General features: G+C 34.2%; 1 protein-coding gene and 1 non-coding gene across 6 annotated transcripts in view; both read right to left on the bottom strand.

Annotated features, from left to right (window-relative positions):
* The window catches only part of Cdh19 (cadherin 19, type 2), an 89600-nt gene that overhangs the window by 15886 nt on the left and 50403 nt on the right, over positions 1-23311 (bottom strand). For all 5 annotated transcript variants that reach the window (XM_011247991.2, XM_006529520.2, XM_017320389.1 and 2 more), the window contains 4 exons: positions 21869-22053; positions 21109-21362; positions 15661-15782; positions 4172-4293 (listed from right to left, as the gene is read on the bottom strand). In XM_011247991.2, coding sequence (XP_011246293.1) covers positions 4172-4293; positions 15661-15782; positions 21109-21362; positions 21869-22053 — 683 coding nt within the window. The remainder of the gene's footprint in view (positions 1-4171; positions 4294-15660; positions 15783-21108; positions 21363-21868; positions 22054-23311) is intronic.
* n-TKctt7 lies at positions 860-932 on the bottom strand. The gene has a single exon. It is a non-coding gene; the product is annotated as a tRNA-Lys (tRNA).

A 23311-nucleotide genomic window follows, 5' to 3' on the forward strand; every position in this document is an offset into this window, starting at 1 on the left:
ATTTTAATTTAAAATTACACAGCAATTTAAAATTTCACAGCTGAAATGTCTATTTCTTTACCTTACTTCTCTCACCTTTTTTTTTTTTTTAACCAAGTAAAATACATTTCTTCTCTCTACACGCACTGGATGAACCCTTTGAATGTATTTGTAATTCATGCCTTCTCGCTGTACCATGAGTACAAGGTCTTATGAAGATCTCTGCTCCAAAAGTGTTTCAAGAATTCTATTGCTTTCACCACCTACTTCAATCCCTTCCTATTGTTACATCTTTTTGGCCGTTTCCTTGTATGCTGATAAGCAGTGGGTATGACTTGCTGTAGACTTGTTCTTTGCCAAATTAATACTTAAGTGCAGGTTCAGACAATAGGAAATATTTCCACTCTTCTTTTTTAAACCCACTAATGATTTCAGAGCTTATTTCATGAGGGGAAAAAATGTTGGTATCTGTAGACTCCCATAAGCCTGAAGCAGGCTAAGCCAGAATTTGACCTTGTTGCCACTAAGGAGATTATCTAGGGTGGAGCCTTTCTCCCTAGATCACTCTATTGTTCTACCAAAGCCCCTGTTCCTCTTCAAGATACTGTGACATGCTGAGAGGCCCCGGAGCTATTCTGGAGACTATGCCCTATTCTGCATGTGCTGGTTCCAGGCTCCAAGGATGAAATGTTGGGAATGGACTTTCCCCACTCTTTTATAAAGTGTGTCCACCATTAAAATTTTGAACCTTGAGCAGACTAATTGTCTTGGTTCCATTATTTCTCAACCCGCCTAGGCTCCCTCTTTTCTTCCAGATTCCAAGATGCCTTCCAGGCTCGAACACGGACATGAGAGCTGCAGGCCGGCCCCAACAAATTGGTGCCTAATATGGGGCTCGAACCCATGACCCTGGGATTAAGAGTCCCATGCTCTATGGACTGAGCTAGCCAGGCAGCTACGATTTAATTACCATTGATTATAATTGATAACAACTATAAAAGCTTTCTTTAATTTCTGCAAGGCCTTTTGTTCTTTGCCAGTTAATTTGTGTCTCACTTAGTAGCACCTGACAAAAGCTCAAGTTCTCCTGTGGTGAGTTTAAGGTGAGGTTTTAGCCAATTAACATTCCTGGAAGCTTTTGAAAATAAAATTTTGAAGCAAATAAAATTTTCCTTCTTAGACTTTCTGGACCACGATTTTCAAGTATAGCTAAAAACCTAAGTATTAAAAGATATTGCCCCTGATTCTTAAGGAATCTTCCCTGAAGGCAGGGAGAGGTGAGGTTCCCCAGTCATGGTTTGCAAAACAAAAGAAATGCCACACAAACCTCCCTGAGGCTGCTAGATGAGTTCTGCATCTACCCAAGCACAAACATTTCTCAATCTGAGCACTCTGCCAGAGTCCTGGCCCAAAGATTATCCCTATTTTGAAATATCTTCAAAGACCTGTTTTCCTGGGTTCCCTCCTGCCACATGTTGTTTAGAATGACTCTAACTCTGAGTTACCAATTTTAAGCAAAAGGCTGCCTGCCCCTTTAGGAGCTGTGTTTGCAATCAGCTCCCAGCAGGGCTTTTCCAGTCACACTAGCACTTCTCTAAATTTTCACATAGCTCTAAACACATACACAAACCACACAAAACAGAAACCAACAGATCCAGACACATGCGACTCTTACTCATCCTCCATGAGCAGGCAAAAGAATTAGAAGGGTAAGCTTCCATTCATAAACAAAACTTGGTCCCTCTGACCAATCTCCGGAGACTGCCAGACATCTCTCTGACTCTCCCCACTCCCCAGGCCGTCCCTTGGTGAGGTGAAGGTCTTCCTAGCACATCTGCTGACCACTGTCCTCCGGTCCCTACAGCCCGAAGGGACAGCTGAAAATACCAAGTGTGCGTTTCAGAAAACCCCATTGTCTATAAACACCAGAGAAACCAAACTCGGGCGGATCTAAACTCAGACTGTGCCATGTTTCAGAGACACGGGACGAAACACAGACAACAAACCAACACAATGAGTACATGTTCATTTCCAGAAACATAAGACAGACACTCAGAACGAAGACACCTGCCTGCACACATACAAGAGGGGATTCCCCGATTTTCTCTCTGTCCCTGGGAGAGTTTCAAAATCTACTTTCCTCCTGCCTGATGCAGTTTCCAACTGCGGCCATCTGCCTGATTATAAAATCCCTTTTATTAAGTCCTTATATTTCTCTCGCCTAAAAAGCAGCTTCTGGAAGCTGCGGCCTACTGACTGCCTGTTGAGCTCCTAGTTCCCAATAACTCACTGCTGAACCTAAGTGAATCCAGCGCAGGTTTAGCGCTAATCTAGTTTAGCCAATAACAACCTTCTCCCATACGAATTTTCTTTAATTCTTTTCTTCTTCCATGGAGCTCCAAACCAGCAGTGCTTTTTCCAAATGTCCTCTGCCTTTTCCATGCTCTGAGTTGGTTCGCCAATTTGTTGGGGCTGGCCGGTGTCTCACAAAATACCATGGCTTGGACTGTGCTATATCCCTGGGATCTACGACAGGTTCTATTAGACGTTGATTCTGACCACACTTGCGGGTACTCCTCTGTTACAGTTTTCCACCTACTCTATTCACTTTCAGTGTCAGCCCAAGACCACTTACTCTTCCAGTTCCCTGGATTACAGTGGAGTTCAATATTCTCCTTTCTCTTCCTACTTCAGGACTATTAAAATAGTCTCATCCTAATGGGACTATCCCTATATATATTATGTACACCCTGATTTTATTTTTCAGTAGCTAATTGATCCCCTTTCTTACCCCAAATACTTAGTGCTCTTGAAAATATTGTATGATATACTTAATCTTTTTCTTTTTGTGCTGCTGGTTTATATTAGAAAGGATACTTGATTCAATATTCATAAAATATAAATATTTACTATAACCAGAATGGGGGTTTATAATTAAATAATATAATCACAGAAATTCATTATCCCGTATTAAACTTTAAACATGAGATCAGTAAATATGTTTCTCTGCTTTGTATTTTTTGCATCAGGTCAAACATGAACATTCCTTTCCTTGACTATAGTTATTTCTATATGATTTTCTTTATCTAACTAGTTCTATCAATTAGCTAAAATTTCTAGGCAGACTTCTAATTAACTAATCGTCTACATAACTACATCATGACATCGCTGCTCAGGAGTCAGTGATGTTTAGAATTCCATCTTCTGTTCTTCAGTTAAAATAATATATCATATACTACATTAATCCCAAGTTTAGCGTGTCAATCACCTTACCCTTTGATCTGTTGTACAAATTCATTGGACTCAGATAATAATTGCTAGTATTGCTCTAAAATATTTTTAATTTAGAATTGTGCAATGCCACTATATCCACCTCTACTCTTCTATATGTATCACACATATTCAGTTGTGTAGTCTCCTGAGAGATAAAATTCTAGAAGGGAAGTTCAAATTATCTGTGTCCCTGATCGTTTTTCATATAGTGTGAAGGAAAACATTGCTGCTGTGTCAAACTATCCCATGTAGTTATGTGTAATCAAATACACATACTTATTGTATGTATCATATATTCAATTATATAAGATATATTTATATCATATATAAATGTATATTATGTTATATTAATTATATTATATACAAATGCATAATATACACTATATATCTAATGTATGTTTATAATGTATCTTGTATAAACATATAATATAACTATAATTGAATATCTTCATCTTTGTAAACCAGTTTCACCTGGCATTCTTATGTACTAGTATAATTTATTACTTATTACATCATTATATTAGAATCATTAAATATTATGTTTTGAGTTAATAGGATGAAACATTAGTAACTTGGAAATAAAAAAAATGTGTGGAAGAATAACTTTTCATCAATCAGTTATTTCTGCCTCTTGCTAGATTGCTTTGTTCATGACAAAGACTTAAGTTTTGATGAAGTAAAATATCATGGTAGAGGTACAGAAATGTGATGTTCTTTATACTTCAAGTTTTAAAAATATATAATAAAATTATGTATGTAGCATATTACATATATAATATATAGTTTATAACCCAAGTGATTTATGTAATACATATATGGTATCATTTGTTGGCATTTATTAAATATTATATTAAAATAATATAAAAAATGAAATGCTCTGTTGCTCAGATTTTGGTGATCTATTGCGATTTCATCTTACCTCACCAGATTCAGCATTTTCACAAACATAAGTCTCATAGAATTGAGAGAACTCTGGAGCATTGTCGTTAATGTTAAAGACTTGTACATAAACATGGGCTGAAGAGATCTGTTGTACATTGTCTGGAAATTAAAGATACAGAATGCAATTAATTACATGATTATTAGAAGTCACACAATAAATTGAATTGGAGGACTGTTGTATACTAATAATTGTACTTGAGGAAAATTAAAGATGGGGGTTTATGTGATCCACATACTTATCAGTAACAAAGGCCAGAACCAGAATCTATGTTCAGTTCCAGTCCCATTTAATTTGTGCATTCTATGTGCTATGGTTTTCACCCATGATTAGTGTAAAATGGATAAATGATTGTTACATGAACACCTTACTAACATTTATGAGCTACTGGAAGTGTCTGCAGGAGTCCATTGCATTGGAATGTGAATAGGAATTAGTAATTTGCCAGTGTTTCTAATTTTCACACTTGCGCTGCAAAAACATGTATATTTGCAAACTACCTGAGGTCCTAGCACAACTGAAATCTTTTATAAGGTCATAGTTTCATATTATGGAACACTAAACTTAGATCATAACGTACAAAGCATAAAGGAATAAACAATGCAGAATGAACATATAAAAACAAATAATTAAAAATAAGTCTTTAAAATTATAAAATAAAAAACACTAAACAATGATCTTTAAAGTTCCCAGTGTATTTCAAAATAAACTGTTACTTTTATTTTGATTTTAATTATTTGAGGGAAAACGGTTTATGGATGACTTACATAACACATTTCATCATCAAATAAAGTTAAGGCAGGAATTCAAACGGGACTATGACATGGAGCTTGGAGCTGATAACCAGGCAATGGAGGCATGCTGGTTACTGCCTTGCCCTTTCTTCATTGTTGGTGAAGTCTGCTTTCTGTGTCACTAAGAACCACTAGCCCAGAGTTGGCACCACCCACTGTTACCTGATAGCTTCCACATAAGTTATCCATTAAGAGAATGTACCACAAACTTGTCCACAGGTTTGTGAAATGAGTTCTCTTTTTTTCTTGGCTACTGTGTCAAGTTGAAACAACACTGACCAGCACATGTGGTAAGCATTTATGACTGAGCCATCTCCATAGTTTCAGGCTTTAAAAAAATGTTTTTGTCCTTACTGCATTTGGCAATATGAGACCCTTTCAACTTGAACTTCCTTCCGGGGCTGGTGGTAAATAGACTGTATATGCTTCAGTGTAGGTCTGGAGCCAGAAGTGAAATAAAGGTATAGAAAAAAAGATAAAGCATTTTCAAGGATAGGAAAGGGGAAGTCATGAAGGCTTAAACCTGAGGATATGCAAAGAAACTGTTACAAGCCTAAAAGGGGAAGGCTGTTTGAATGTCTCTCAGATATGTTATAAGTCAGAGGGGATAACAGTGAGCAAATACTCAGACCAACTGATGTGTTTATAAAAAGATTAAAAGAGGAAGAATATGTTCTATGGGGGTGTGGTGAGGTATGGGGGAAGGGCCATCTCAGCAGACCCATGCAAAGCATCCCTTCCCAGTGAAGAACCAGCACATGATGGTATAATATAGAATAGAGTTTATTCAGGGTATAGGGAAAAAAGATTAGAGGATAGTAGACACAGAGAAAGGCAAAGAGAGAGTGAATAGCAAAGTAGTGGAATAGAGACTGGCCATGAGCATGTGGGGAGACAGAGGGGAGGGAATGGGGAATGAAGGGGAAGGGAAGCAGGGAAAGAGCAAGGGAGGAGCAAGAGACCAAGAGAGGAACAAGAGAGTGAGGAGGGGCCAAGCAGCCCCTTTTATATTGTGTCAGGCCTATCTGACTGTTGCCAGGTAAGTGTAGGGTGGAGTTTAAACAGAATGCTAACACCATCTGTGCCCATGATAAGCAGGCAGCCAGCCACACAATCAAGTCCCAGCCTGGGGTTACTATGTCAGCATCCCAGAAATAAGGCTCTTCCTTTTGTGTCACCTGATTCATGTTTGAGAAGGTAAATTTTGTGCTATTTTTATCATTAAAAATTAGGTAACGACATTCAGAAAACACAGATTAGTAAATCAGGTCATGAAATGTTCTGATGATCATTTCCTGCTGCCTTAGCTTCTTTGCCACCTAGAACTGGATGACTGGATGATGCCTTGTGGAAAAGAGGACAAGTCTTAGCTCACCAATGAAAATAGCATTATCATCTTATGACTAGAGCATAATCTTTGGGCATTGCTAAGTGTATATTGGTGCTTCCTGCGTTTGCATTTGAGGTTTTATGTATACTCAATGTGTTTTTCTGTTAAGTAAAATTACAGTATATATTTATTATGTGATTTGTAAAAGTAAATAAAATAAATTCCAAAAACCTTAATATTCTTAGTAAGCATACAGCAAAATTCTTATTTTCTTAAGTAATATGTATGTTTATTTTTGGACTTCAAAATATAGGTATTTTCCTAACATTTCACACACACACACACACACACACGCACGCGCGCGTGCACCATAATGAAAGAAATTAGTTTAGTCATATGTAACTTTAAAAAGTTGGAAATTACCAGAGCCATATATATGAATGTAAAATGTTCATACATGCTTTCCACCAATCATTGGTATTATATTTAAGATTGATGTCACTTTAAAATAGTAGTTTGCATTTAGCTACATATATATCACAAGGCTCCTAAACAGCATTCTTTTCTGAGATTTTGCCTTTCTTTTACATAAAAGTACATAAGAACATAATATACTCAGACTTTTCACTTCCCATTTCAGAGCGCTTGCTTTTAGAGTCCTGAGCTGACACACTGAGACAGAATGTGGGTAATCAGTAGCCTATATCCAGACATATTATGTAAGTTTGGCAAGTGTGACTGATAACTGTGTATAGCAGGAGAGATCACTAAAAGCTTTATGGAGAAGGCACTTATGCTCTTCTTATCGATACACTTTCCCAAATATGTGGCATATATGTTTTGCCTCCAGATGACCAGGTTCTATCTATATTTACTTCACATCAGTTCACTTTGACAGTGTTGACAGTTGTTGTCCTGTCCTATTGTAGCTAGCTTCAGTCATGTAATTGTATAATGCCCCCAAAATTAACCTAACAGCCCCTCCTGCCCAGGAACAAGGTAACTTCCTGGAATTCTGGGTCATTATATTAGAACATTGATTTTTTTCCTTCTCCTAACAGGTTACGTGGCAGATGTTAACCTTTACTCTAATGGCTAAGTTTTGATTCATTTGTTCATTCATTCTTTGATTCATTCATTTCCCATGGAATGCAAATATATAGATCCAGAGCGAGACATTATGCAAAGAATAATAATAGACCTCAGCCCTATGTGAAATGTCTCCATCAAATCTCTACCCTCAAAGCTCAAGGATACCCTTTGAAGAAGAGATTTACTGAGTATAAGGTCAATGGAGAATGGAGGACACTGAGAATCCAAGAAACTCTAAATAAAAATGTAAAATCTCCTATGAACTCACACAGACTGTGGCATCATAAGCCACATTCACAAGTCTGTACCAGGTTCTCTGCGTACATATTATAACTTCTAGCACAGTTCTTATGGGATTTCTAAGTGTGAAATGAGTAGGTCTCTGATTCTAGGGACTTTTCTTGTTCAAGTTGTAATCTCTTTGATTTTGTCAACTTCTATTTGACAGATTATTTTTTATCTTATGATTTATTTTATTATATTAAACAAAGCATGCAATCATTTTAATCATTTTACTTCCTTTTCCCAACTGCTAGCAGATTTTACCCACCTCCCTACCATCCCAAGTTTATGTTCTTTCTAACCCTTTCAAAAATATAAAATCAGTACCCAAACCAAACAAATAGCACAGATATATGTTTAAAAAATCATTAAATAAGCCCCAAAATACATATTCAAAATGAAGTTTGTTTTATGTTGTGTAAGAGTTGTTCTGATGCTAAGGTCCTGTTCCCCAATTAGTTCTTGATCTATCAATAAGAAAGCCATAGGCCAATTCCTGGGTGGAAGGAACAGGCAGGACTTTCTGTTTCTAGCAGGTGAGATACAGAAGCAGAAGAGAGGGAGAGTTCATCATTCTTCAGGGAGAGAAAAGCCCATCAGCCATCGGATATCTCAGTTGGAGCAGTTCCAGTCTGCTTTTACAGGTGGAGAGTTGGGGATGTTGAGCTGGGATTAAAGGAAACTGAGCAAATAAAGTGGAGGGCAGGTGGAGAGGTGGAGCTAAGAGTATTGTTAAGGGCATATTTTTCCAGGTGGGAGATAATTAGCACCCAGCAATTGTGCCAAAAACGCAAGTAGACGTTGAGCAATGTGTGTCTGTGTTTTTTAATCCATGGATTCAAGGGAAGCTGGGCAGAAGCTGGTAGCACGGTACAAAAGCTACATGCAACAGTGTTGGTTAACTATTCTTGGGCATGGCACCTGAACTTGAGTATGGCTGATATACCCCATACCAGTTCGTTATAATCTTTTTTATTTCTTTCCTTTTTTTCCTTCCTGTAGCCATCAATTTCTAATAGCTTCTTTGTTAGAGCTAGGACTTTATATATGTGTCTCCTTCCAAATCCTGAGGCTTTGTTTGGTTTGAATTCATGTAAGAACTATTCCAGCTGTTATCGTTTCTGTGAGTGCATATGTCCATCAGTGCTGTTGTGCTTGGAAGACACTGATTTTTTGGAACCATATATCTCTTTTAGCTCTTAAAATCTTTCACTTCCTCTTACATACAATATTCCTGAGGGGTAAGGGAGTTTGATAGAGTCATCTCTCTTAGGACAGTGTGCTCTATCCCCTTTATCCATTTGCCTAGTTGTGGGTCTCTGGGTCAATTACCATCCATTGAAACAATTTAACATTGAAGGGTTTTTTTTCAACGCCATAATGTAACTCATTGTTATAGAAATTTCCTTCATCTATACATATATGAAAAAAATTTAATTGCAGTCACCAATTATGGTGGATATTCTCAAGTTTCAACTTGATTATGTTCTATAGTTTAGGGCTTATATCCAGGCATGGTGATACACATAACTTTAAGCACAGAAGTTAGTATACAGATCTATGGGGATCTCTAAGTTTAAGATCAATCTATAGAGCAAGTTCGAGGACAGCCAAACTTAGGCAGTAGAGGAGTTGGAAAACAGAAAGCTAGTAATAATGTAATAGAAAAAGAGGAGAGGGGTCATGTTCCAGCTCCAGCAAGCAGTAAAACTTGCTAGCTTCAGCCAGGTGGCTCTGATTTTACAGTCAAGAATAGAAGTGTCTACTGGAATAATTGATGCAGGTTATCTCTATCTATCAAATTAGTGATAATTAAGAAGAGATTTTCATCACTGAAGTGAAACAGTCTGTGGAGTGTTTTCTTAGAGCATAAAGAAACTGTTCTAAGATAGGCCCAGTTGTTCCTCATGCTGCAGTTCAGCTTAATAATAAGAATTACCCAGGTGATACTCTTTGGAACGCATAAAGGACTCATGGAGAGCAGATGAGGCATGACACTGAAATAGGTCATGAAAGGCCATTGGTACAGGGACAGCCTCATTTACAGTTGCCAGCCTAAGACTGAAGCAGTCATGCAAAGAAATTGAGGCATGGAACAATGAAGAAAGCCTATAAGAGGCTGTTGGTCACGGCTAGGTGCAATGTAAGACTGTAGGAATTTGTTGATGCCAGTCCCATTGAATAATCACCAAGAAAAGTAGCAACAGTTGAATGAAGTCCAGCAGAGCTTAGAGTGATATAGAGGGCAGAATTGGAGTGACTAAATCCCTTTTGAACAGCCCAGAAGATCATGTGGATCCCAGACCTTGGAACTCAAAGCTGTGTAGTTGAATTTGTCTTAGATTCTGCAAGATTTTAGATATGTCAGAGTATCGTGATACCTGCCTAGGAAAGTTGCAAATAGGGAGTGGAAGCAGCCCAAGAGAACTGCTGCGGTATGCCAGATTTACCAAGAACAGTTAACAAGGATGAACGGCATTGGATATCTGGAGCGGACATTAATATCGAACTTGGAGACTTGGAGTTTAGAATTTGACCAACTGTTGTTCAGTCTAGCTTTAGTTCAGTATTTCCTCCCTATGTCACTTTGGTATGAGTATATATCCTGTGCCATGTTATGCTGGAAATATGTGATCTGCTTTTTTATTTCAATTCTATAGGGAATTACATTTAACAGATTGCATGAATCCCAGAAGAGTCTTTGAATTTTGGACTTTTAAGCATTTACAAGGCTACATTAAACTACAGGGATTTTTGAAATTGGACTGAATGTATGTTGCTTTATGCTATGGCTGTGTATGACACTATAGACTCATTTGTTTGAAAATCCTATGGCAGCCAATAAATGGAATGTAGTGGTTTGAATATGCAGTGGTTTGAGTACATAGGGAATGGTAGTATTATGAGATATGGCATTGTTGGATTGTTTGTCACTGTGGGTGAGGGTTTTGGAGGTCTCTTCCTATGCCCAGGTTCTATACATTACAGAAGAGAGATTTCTTCTAGTTGACTGAAGATGCCAGTCTCCTCCTGGCTCTATTATATTATCAACTTCAGATAAAGATGAAGAACTCTCAGCTCCTTCAGCACCATGTTTGCCAGACACTGTCATGCTTCTTACCATGATGATAATGGACCAAACCTCTGAAATACTAAGCCAGCCCTAAATAAATGCTGTCCTTTGCAAAAGTTGCCTTGGTCATTGTGTCAATTCACAGATATGTAAACCCTAAGTGACACACACACACACAATTATCTAAAGTGAAATTAATGAGTTGCTTTAAAAAATGTCCATTTGAATGGTATGCAAATGTTGAAAGTGCTTATACAATGGTACTTTCTTTTTTAAAACTTCATTCATTATTCTGTATCCTTTAAGCCAAAAGATAAAAATAATATGGGAAAATATCAGAATCCTTTTTACTAAAATGGTTTGTGATTCTCAGAAATATGACCATATAGCATCAGAAACAGATTAGGATGCACTTCATCTTTCTGATCTGAAAATATTTACTATCAATTACCTTAAAATATCTATAAACTTATAAGATTTGTTATAATTAAAATAAATGTATTTAGTTTATATTCTTTAGTTTTCAATTGTTGACACTTTAACTTTATTTTTGTGTTTTAGTTTTTAACATTTGTTTGTCAAGAATAATATACACTAAGCATAATGTCTAAGTTAATATAAATATAATTTTGATTCATATTATCAACTACACCATTGATGTAAAATATTTTGTGAATTATACATCTAAATTTACTAAAACTTTTAATTGCTGGATTGACTGATTGATTGATATGATTATCGGAGATAGATTCTAACGCCTGAAACCATTTTGGCTTTATAATCTCAAAAGACTTTATCAGTGTTGAACTTATAGGCAATTTTCAGTTCAGCCTTGCAAAAGTTGTGATTGAAGGAACCTAACTATATTTTATAGACTTGGCTCTTTACTTTTTCTTCAATTCCTTCAGGATAATTAAACTGTTTTCGTCTTATATTTTGAATTTTATGTGTCTATTTCTCTACTTATGATATAAAATTATAGTTTCAACATTAATACATTCTTCTTTAATGCTTTCATAATGATTTGAAAACATTTTAAGATAAAATTTTGTCACAAGTATGTTATTTGAAAACTAATTGATATTATAATAATCTCTTCAAATCCCACTATATCAATATAATTTCTCTAATCCTCACATTTTCAATGACACATGAATTAGAAAGTCAAGACACTTTCAGAGTAATGAGCAATAACTTACATTCTTAGGAATTATTACTTTATTATATAAAAAGCTATGCAACAAGCATAGCTCCAACTAGCATGCTATATTTGGCCTGTTCACTGAAATGACTTATCTCTTAAATTTTAAGGATAGATAAGAAAATCTATAAAATCTTGATTAAGACTACAGCTCATACAGCTCACTTAATTAAAAATATTAGATTAAAATAACTTTTCACATTTGTTAATAAGGCACTTTATTAATGAAGTGGAATTAAGACAATATGATTGACACTGGGATTAGATATAATTGTGATTCTTCCTTCTCTTATTACTTAAAGAATGTAGTATAGATTTAAGAGGCTACATGTTTAACATAGTATAGAACTAACAATGTTTATTTCAAACAGTTTTAAGTATCATTGAAAGCTTTTTATCCATAAAGAAATATTATAATATTGCCTATGATGAGATATAATATCACTATAAGATTACAAAGTATAAGGTTTTTCTGTCTATCAAAGCTACATAAATAAGGAAATGTTGAAGATAATCATTTGTGTAGGTCTATCCCTAAATAAGAATCCAGTTAAAAACATCAGAAAACTAATGAAACATGATACTTTAAGACTCACCAACACTAATAAACATCTTGGAAGGAGGTCAAAGAAATGTGTGAAAAATACAATAGAGTTACAGCAAGGGTATGGTTTTATCTTATTTGATTTTATGTGTGTATTTTGCCTTCATGTAAATTTGTATACTATTTTTCTGCCTGGTTTGCATAGGACAAACGAGGGTATCAGATCCCTTGGATCTAGATTTATAGAGGGTGGAAAGCTGCTATGTGTTCGCTGGGAAATGAATCTTGGTCTCTTGGAACCCCAGCCAGTGATCACAACTGCTAAGTCTTCTCTCTATCCCCATGGCTAAAGTATTTTTTTCTTGTGAACTTGAAATGATGCACATATTTATTTGTTACTCTTATCATTTGGTTATGATTCCACAACATATACACCATTGCTTATATCTTCTTGCATAAGTTTATGGAATAATATCTAAAGTAAGAATTGATTCAATACTATAGACTGAATAGTGTATTGTGTGTATATACATGAGAATACATGCATATAAATTGTGTAGTGTTCATAAAGTCATTTTCATTTCAAATACCCTGAAGCTTTTGCTCAGTGGGATAGTGTTGATAATTGGTAGGAGATGAAGGCTTGACTGATTGCTCATGTTATGCACATAAAGAAATATTATACTATTGCCTATGATGAGAACACATAATATCATTATAAGATGACAAAGTATAAGGTTATACTGTCTATCAAAGCTACATAAATAAGGAAATGATGACGATAATCATTTGAGTAGGTGGTAGCTTTCTTGCTAATTAAAGATGTGTATTAATGTTTTGATTCTAGTTTATAATGCTAAAATGTACTTTAAAAAGAAAAGCACCAAAAAGGAGAATTTACTAGAGATTTTCTCTAATTTCAATATTCTTTAGATTAAAAGCATTATTTAATTAAATCATCTGGCATTATTTTTTTTTACCCAAATGTGATTTCATTAGTCTCATAATTTTAAAATTTTTTCATAATGAGAATAGTGATAATAGGACCAGTGACATTGCTCAGAAGACAAAGAGTCCTGCCCTTAAGTCTAATAGCCTGACTTCTATCCCTGAAACCCAAATAGTAGAAAGAGAGAAATAATTCTTCGAAAATATCCTTTAATATACACCAATGCATAAATGTATATGTGCACATGTGTACATATATACATGTTTGCAAGTGAATAAATAAAATACAAAATACACTGTGTAGAAATTGTAAAGAATGTCCCTAATCACTTATTTTGTAATGTAAAAAAATTATCTAGTGTAAGAAAGTAAATATTTTATTTTATTCCCCTCATATATGAGAAAAGTTTTGAAGTGACTTATTACTGAAGCTTTGACTAATTATAATCTTTAGTATCTGAAAATTATTTTACAGAAAATCCTCTTTATTTTTAATTTCAATTTCTCTCTTGAAATGACCTGATTTAAATATTTTTAAATAGCTTTACAGAACAACATAATTGTTTAGTCTCAGAAACCCAGAATGAATAAAAGATCTAGTGTCTAGTAGAAGTATTGTCATGCCTTTTCACATGGAAAACCTTGACATTTCTTTCTACCATGAACAATCAAAATAGTACTTCTATTTACATACACAGATAATTAATAATCTAGGACAAAGTTCACCTGTCTTGTTTCACTATATAATTAGATATATATTTTAAATAAACGAATAAAGAGGCTCCATTCTAAATGTCTTAGAGTAATTATACGTAGTGAATTATAAGGCAAGCATATGCTTCAAGCCTAAACTAATACCAATACACTCATAATTTTTTTTTGCAATTCACTATAAAACCAATTACAAGGAATACAGGATATTTCCTATATGGATTTAATCTCTTGCTATACTACTTTATGTTCAATAACTTAAATAACAAGAATTATTTGTTGATTTTCACATATCCATTACTTTTAGATTTAATTAATATATATGATCAAAAAGTGATTAATTCACGATTTCAAGAACAATAACTAAACAACAAACTGGTATGAATGGATCTATTTACATAATCAGAAAGACATCAGGAGTCTAGGTCTCAAGGGAAGGAATAACAAGGAAACAAGGGCCTGGTATCTGCTGATTATTAAAGTTGTACTGTCTGAAAGCAGGAGCTATGAGTAGAGGCTCAAAATCAACTACTGTTGCTGTGGTCTACAACAAATAAATGATAACCAAATAATGTTTGTCCAATCCTTTATGTTGGACATAATTTATGAGTTATTACCAACTCATAATCAGAATGAAATATGATTCATGTTAAACGTGCTTTGGTAGTAATTTACAACATTAGTTCTCACATTTCATTCTAAAAGGAGGAAAGATAAATATATTCACATTAAGATTCTAAATATTACTTAAAAACAGTATAACCTGTTACAATTAAAAAAAAAGGTACTCTCTGGGTGATGGTGGCACATGCATTTAAAACCGGGACTCAGGAAGCAGAGGCAGGCAGATCGCTAAGACTGAAGCCAGCCTTATGTGTGCAGCAAGTCCAGGACAGGGGGATGTCTGGACAAAACCAAAGCAAAGCAAAACAAAACAACACAACAAAATAAAATAAAACAAAAAACTCAACAACATGAAACAATAGCAAAAAGAAAGCAGTTACCACAGCATTCCTTAAATAAAAAATTTAGCTAGTAATACCTAGTCAGTAGCATTATAATTGTCTTTTAAAAGTATATGGTTTTTAAATGTACATAAGTTTTATTACACATGATAATAAGAATAAACATGGAAAATGTATGCTAAAATTTATGAAACATCCATGTAAAAACATGACACATTGTTCTATAATAAACATATTTTATATTTAAATATCACCTTCATTATACTGTGTGTTTCATTCAACCTTTATTTTTATTAAGCCAATATTGTTAAGTAAGAGAAACTCAAATTTTAACAGTAAATATATAGTAAGCTTTAAATACAGGGAGAAGGTAGTAACTTATAATAAGATAACCCACATACAAGTAGTTACATATAGATTTTTAATTTTATTTCTAAACATAAACGCATGTCAGTCTCAGAGTTTCAAAATATTTAATTGTTTACTAATTACAGTTATCTTCTCTGCAACTGGCTAATGAGGACTTACATGTTTCAGTAGCTGTGACAGTCAAGTTGTACCAAGCACTGACCTCTCTGTCAAGCATGTTAGTGGTGATTATTGTTCCATTGTCATTGATATCAAACATTTTGCTTCCAGTGAGATAATATCTGCACCAAAAGGAAAAGAGATTATAACCAAATTGTAATATTTTTAGCAATGTTGTAGGATATACCCACATTCAAAGCTGCAGGAGAAATATTTAACTACATTCTTCACATAGAGACAGTGATCCTGAATAATTCAAATAAACTACTTTACATATTTAACAATATACCCAGAATAAATGTTTAAAAACAGGCATGAAATAGCAAGTAATGAAAAAAGAGACCCCAAATTTAAAAGAGAGCAGTAAGTTCATATGGGAGGAAAATTTGGAAGCTACATGGAAAGGGACAAATGCTGTAGTTATACTGTAATCTCTAAAATTAATATAAATAGTTTTTGAAAACATAAAATTAAAAAGATTTTGGAGAGAGGTATTATAAATACAAATAGATGGCTCTCCTACCTATATCATGAGAGATTTTTAATGGTTAATGACTTGGTCAAAAGAATTGCAAGAGACATGTCTCATATAAACCAAAGTACAACAAGGTCAGGAATGAAATATGTGACTAAGATCTTTGATCAATCATCTTCTCCTATTAGTTTCTATTCTATACCATGAGCATTGTTTCAGTGAATAAGCTCTATCACATATAAAAATATATACCTCTATATAAATGTTTAATAAAATAAATTTCATTACATTACAATCTTTTGAAACATAATCAAAACAACAACGCATGGTAAACACTACCCTGGGGACCTTGAGAGTGGCTCCAGGAAAAAAGGGTTGAGGGCCTTCTACGTCAAATACCTTTTGTCCCCTGCATTATTCTTGAACGTGATTCTGTGGTTTCAGTGTCAAACATTTAAATTTAATTTGTAAGACATATTTATTCTTGTTGGATGTCAAATAATAGCTATAGAACCCAATTTAGTGAAAATATATGCTTAGTGCTTTCTTCAATGTACCATGAATCTGGATATGGCCTTCAGCCTTGCTTTTGTGCTTTCCCTGATATAATCTATAGTGTGTGTCAGGCAATTGTATGTAAATTGGTCTGCCTGAGAACATTACGGTAAAAGGATGCTCTGCTAATATTTAGTATGTGCTTACTGACTTTTTTCTACAAGTTTTCTTAGTTTTGTCGTGTCTTTTATTATATTTGTGTTTGAAAGTACCCTGAAACTGAAGTAATGTTATCCAAAGCATTGGATGGAATCTGCCCTATTCTTGCAGTTCCTCAGATCCTTGGTCTTGCAGGTCAGTAAAAGGTGAAACATACTAACACTTAACTCTTTTGGGAGATAAACTTCAAATATTAGAAACCATTTAAATCTATTTGTTCATTCGGGTTAAACATACTGATGGTGAATTTCATTTACTTTTCTTGGAAAGTAGCTGGGTTACAAGTTCTTTCAGGAAATAGTCTGCATAATGGTCTCAAACTTAAAACACAATAATTCAGGGTTGGGGATTTAGCTCAGTGGTAGAGCACTTGCCTAGCAAGTGCAAGGCCCTGGGTTCAGTCCTCAGCTCTGGAATAAAAATCCTTTGAGGCACCCAGTGTGTTTTGTCTGCTTGAGAATGATAAATAATAACAATTAAAGAGGCATAATACCTGGGGTTTAGCTGGTTTCTTTCTACCAACACTTTCTTGAGGACTTTACACAAATATATTTTAGATTTATGATAATTATGTGGTAGGGGTGAGAATATTTTATACTTGAGTTGACAACTTTCTAAAAATGTTATCCTAATTTGAGGTTTAATGTTCAAAAGAAATTTAAAATATGAATGAGGATGATACTTTAGACTAGAGTTCAATTTTAGATTAATTCAATGTTAAGTATTTTGACACATTTTACATAAATATCTGCAAGTAGGTGCATTTTTGATTAAACAAATTTGCTGTAGAATTAAATGGTACTTTAATGGTTTCTATTTCGTATTTCAAATCTAATCCTTTTCCTGTAAAACACTGTTTCCAAGAAATCCCATTAGAATTTTGAGATAAATGGTTTTTGTTCGTAGCTAAATAAACATTTGCTGAAATTTAGGTAGAATAGTCAAGACCAAATAAATTGATCCAGATTGCACACAAAAAATTAGACTACAAAAAAAATTATAAAACAAAACAACACAGAATTGGGGATTTTATAGGTTTAATAAACTGGTTGTTGGAGGTTCTTTTCCAAGATTCATGACTTCACAAGTACTGAGTAATTGCCTAGCTTTCTAGGGTAAGACAAAATTTTCCTCTTGATGAATGGATCTTAGGTATTAGAGAGCTGTTGGTTACTACCAAAATATAGGCCCTTAGTGCTTGCTGACCCTCTTATGGGTATCCTGACAAGCTCATTGTTGTTGTATCTACAGATATGTATAGTTTTGACCTCTCAACAAGGAAACTTCTCTTTACAACACATATAGGCTTTTATAAAAAAAAAAAAATCACAACCAAATGAATTCCCAGAGTTGTGGAACCAAGTCCCAGTGCATTGGGAAAACTGTCCCACACCTATTGCTCATGGCATATTTCTCAAGATACGGCTGAAAGACTGAAGGAGTAAGAGGATCAGATGTTTGTGATATTTTGTTTTCTAGTAATGTCAGAAGCTACAACCATGAAATGTCATCAGATTGACTGCTTAAACATGAGATAAAAGAGTAAAACATCTATAGGCATGACAATGTGGATGAGAAAAAGGCAAGGGTTTCAACCATACAAAAATATTACAGGTTTCCCAAAAAAAAAAAAAAAAAAAAAAAAAAAAAAACCTCAGATTGGGAAAGTAGTCTTCCCCAGGTAGGATCGTACCAATTGGTTATGAAATAATAGTCAACCGTGAAAATAATGTTCATATAATTTTGGTAAGAATAACACACAAGTTTTTTTTAATAGTATCACATTAATCATACATGATCCTGACCCTGTTTTGGTAACAGTAATTGTATACATACTTGATCACTTGACTAGTGCAGTGTCTGATAGTTTCTCCACTAGAGGAGTCTTTCCATGCCTTTATTATTATTATTATTATTATTATTTAAAAAGAACTGTTGATAGCATTTTGATGTTTCATCAAATTTCTCCTCAAACATTCACCTGCCAGTTTTCTCAACAACAATTAAATAGAAGCAGGATTTGCCAGTCTAGTGAACTTAATGATTATTTCTATCCTTTATCATTTTCATTATCAAAATCACTGTATTTCTATAAATAATGACATGTCTCTTTATACATATTGGTTCCAATTCATAAGAAGTTTCCCCAGTAGCTATATATATACGTGTGTGTGTGTGTGTGTGTGTTTGTGTGTGTGTGTGTGTGTGTGTATAATACAGAATATAGTAAGTCAGTTCATGGAAATATAATCTCATCTAAAAGTATACTCTCACGCCGTAGAGCTATGTCTTTCAAGTCTGTCATGGAGAGCAAGCCCTTTCCTTCTTTGACTTCTGGATTCCTGAGAGTCGTAAGTATCCATCCTGTGGCTTTTACAACCAACACTTCAGTATCTGAGTACATGTCACATGGCAGTCTTTTCCCTGTGTACCTCAGAGTTCTAACGGGTCTGCAGACATTTTGTCCTAATGTCCACCCTTGGTTTTGTCTTGCTTTTATCTCTACTGTAATTGTGTCCCTAAAATATCCTATTCTTTAAAAAGTGGGCATTATCATTCAACATGTCTTTGGAGCCAATTCTTGGCACAGATAAAGCTGAAAAATGTCTTCTCGGGAAGATTTTATGTAGCTGTGTAAATGCAATGATCTTTTGTTAATCCCTTGTGATAATCTCCTTATAATCACAAGTTATTGTACAGATCATGAAATAATGTGTTTTGAATATAGACACACTACCCAGAATTTCTACTGCTAGGTTTTATTGGACTTATGAGAAACATAAGTCCTAACCTTTCTTCCACTTAAGGGTTAATTAGAATTTTATCATTAAACATGCATTTTGAAGGCAACATCCTAAGGAAAGAGGGTTTTTTGATTGTTTGCTTGCTTCTTTTTCTTTTTTTTAAAGGAAATTATATATCAGTTTATCTGAACACGACACAAGTATTCCTTCTGGGTCCAAGCTGTGCCTCCAAAGAGTAAAAGAGTTCTCAGCACCCAAATCAATATGTACAAGAATGCATATATTCTCTGGATAGTGAGCTGTGAAAAGTTATTGGGAAAGAAAAATCAGTAAAAGTAGGTATTTTCCTCGATTTTATATTTATTTAGATTATACTTTCTATTTTGGCAAAACAACCACAACTTTACAACTAAAACTAGGCTTTTTACTATTATTAATTAGCTTTTTATTTCATTTACATTTCCAATGCTATCCCAAAAAGTCCCCCACACCCTCCCACACCCACTCCCCCACCCACCCACTCCCACCTCTTGGCCCTGGCGTTCCCCTGTACTGAGGCATATAAGGTCTGCACAACCAATGGGCCTCTCTTTCCACCGATGGCCCACCAGGCCATCTTCTGATACATATGCAGGTAGAGACATGAGCTCTGTGGGGGTAATGGTTAGTTCATATTGTTGTTCCACCTATAAGGTTGCAGATCCCCCCATCTCCCTGGGCACTTCCTTCAGCTTCTCCATTGGGGGCCCTGGGATCCATCCAATAGCTGACTGTGAGCATCCACTTCTGTGTTTGCTAGGCCTGGGCATTAGGCTTTTTTTTTTTTTTTTAATAATTAGGAAATATTTGTTTCTCTACAACACAGAAATTTATTGAATCCATTCACTTAAGTCCCTTTATTCCTTTTATTCCTAAACATTTTTGAATTTTTAAAAATGATTTAAATTAAATATTATTCATATAAGTGAAATATGGATTGCCATAATTTGTGGACTGAAGTGGGATAGTCAAGATTTTCTATCTCCTCATACCTATTCCTGATTTAAAGTATTAGAGGGGACAGCAAGATAGCTCAGTTGATTAAGGTTTTTGTCACCAAACTGAAAATCTAATTTTAATATCTTGGTCCCACACTGGAAAATAATAGAACCATTCCCCAGAAGTTGTTATCTGTCCTCCAAACACATCTACCATGAGCAAGCCCACATGTATACACACACATTTGTACACACACACACACACACACACACACACACACACACACACACAGGTATTGTGCTGTATTTTAGGTTAGGATTGCCTATTACATATTTTCCACCTTGACTTTTTCAATGCATTTTGATAAACATTTAGAATATTTAAACTTTTATATTCCATTGATACAAATCTGTTAAGTACTAAATTTAGAAATATAGTTTACAAAACCCTCATTTTATGTTTTCAGTAAATATTATTTAATTGAAACTTCCCATTAATCAGTTAAGAAAATGTTAATGTTCATATCTAAAAACTTACCTCATAGGAGATTGTCTTCGATCTGGGTCTGTGGCAGAAACCGTCCCCACAATTGTTCCATATGGTTTTCCTTCAGGAATTTCAAGTATGTAATATGGTAAGAGGAAAACAGGAGGTTCATCTTCATCTTCTACTTGAACTTTAATGTAGGTTGTGGAAGCGTTAACATGGGCAGGTGCAAGCTCTTCATCCACATGGCAGTTTTTAACCTTAGCTCTAATGCCATAATAGCTCTGCTGCTCAAAATCAACTTTCTACAAATAATGCAGCATGTTGAGAAGAAATAATTTCAATGAAACAAGGTTTAACTTTAAAAACTTAACTTATTCGTGTCTCAATACATTTAATCTAACCTTGATTTTAATATATGCAAATTCATACCCTATACTCATTACTCGGGAATTAAAAGTAGAACTTACTTATATGATTATTTGAAATAACTGTAATTTACTTCAGTAATAATATTATGAATTTATGAGTTTAAATATTTTACAAAATTGAGAATTAATGTCTTATTAGCTAAGGTATTTTTCCAAATTATTCATCACGATTTTTTTTTATATTTGAACATCCCAATTAAAAAGTATTTTATAAAACTACATCACTCATTTCTAAATTATTTGCATTTCCAAGCTACATATGATGATCTCTTCAGTTAAACTATGAGGGAAGCAAAATATAACCAATAACCATGAATAATTATATATTTTTGTTTAGATTTTGCACTACTCATTGAAGTAAATAATTTAAATGTCTGTACCTTTTTAAGTATAACTATCCCTTCTTGGGTGTCATTGTCAATGATTATGTCAAATATTTTTGAATCATCATCTTCAATGCTGTACTCCATCTCTGCATTCTCCCCTATGTCATCATCATATGCCATAATTTTCCCTATTGATGTTCCAATGGGTGCAGATTCAGATATAGTGAAGCGGTAGAAACCTTTACAAGCAAAGTTCCAGATATTTTGGATAAATTTTTAACACATTAAACTTAACATTTTCACATATTGTATTTGTAGTCTCTAGAAAAAAACGTGACTTTTTTGCCACCATTTTTATATCTCAATATTTCTATCTCTCTTAGATTTGTACATATAAAACTATATAAAAGTATATTTACTATTATTCACAGTATATGTTGAAATAGAGAAATATTCTTTCATGTCAGTATTCTAAACATGGTAATTTGTGAGGTCAAAAGCAGTCTACATAATGAAATTATTTAAAGACATGTTAATTCTTTTATGACTTTCCTCAAATCATTTCACAGATTTTCTTTGGAAGCTTCGTATTGTTTTAAATGTGAAAGAAACACTAGTTAAAAATTCCTGATATTCTACCACTTTATTTTTAGAGCAAAAGTAACAATTTGTACCCTAGAATTTCTTTCAGTGGAAAAACATGTGTGATTAAAGAAAGTAAAATAGTGACTTGGTATCATAGAGTTAAAAGTTGTTTATGGGAATTGAGCAATGGATCAATGGTTAATAGCACTGACTAGTCTTCAGAACATCCAAGTTGTATCCCGAGAACCTATCTTATCTCAGGTGCTGCACAAATATCTGCAACCCGTTTTCTAGGGGATCTGAATGCTGTCTTTTGACACACATTCATATGGTGTTGTCAGACACATACACCTAAATAAGTCATAAAAATGATAGAAATATGAATCTTTGGACTTACATGTTATTGAGTTTATATTTAGCTACTCTTTTCAAAACTAGAAATACCCAAAGTATTTCGTTCTTCCACACTTTTTTCTATGCAGTTCACCTTTTATTTTTTAATGTTGTTTCAACATAGACTCCTTTCAAAGTCATGATCTAAAGTTTTGAGAAATAATATGTATATAATTTTTTTTCAGTTTATGGTCTTAAAAAGGAAGCAGGTAATAATCATGATGTCTGTAAGTGGGAAGGTGATACTGTAGGGGAATTGTTTTTAGTTTGTGCTAATGTAAGATGCATTCATAGTTGAAAAAACTTTGGGATATGAACTAAAATTAGTGATATCTGACGAAATAAGATACTAGAATATCAAAAGGTCAAAGTCTTAAGTGTTCTAAGAGAAGGGCACAGGACAAATTGTAGAGTTTGATTCAGGTCCTCATGGACAGGGCAATAAAGACTGATCCTTTTTAAGCATTACTTGAAATTAGTTTGTATCAACAATTAGACTGTTTTCCATGAGATGAAACA

This window comes from Mus musculus, chromosome 1, assembly GCF_000001635.26.
Source record: "Mus musculus strain C57BL/6J chromosome 1, GRCm38.p6 C57BL/6J".
In the NCBI taxonomy this organism is placed as follows: domain Eukaryota; kingdom Metazoa; phylum Chordata; class Mammalia; order Rodentia; family Muridae; genus Mus; species Mus musculus.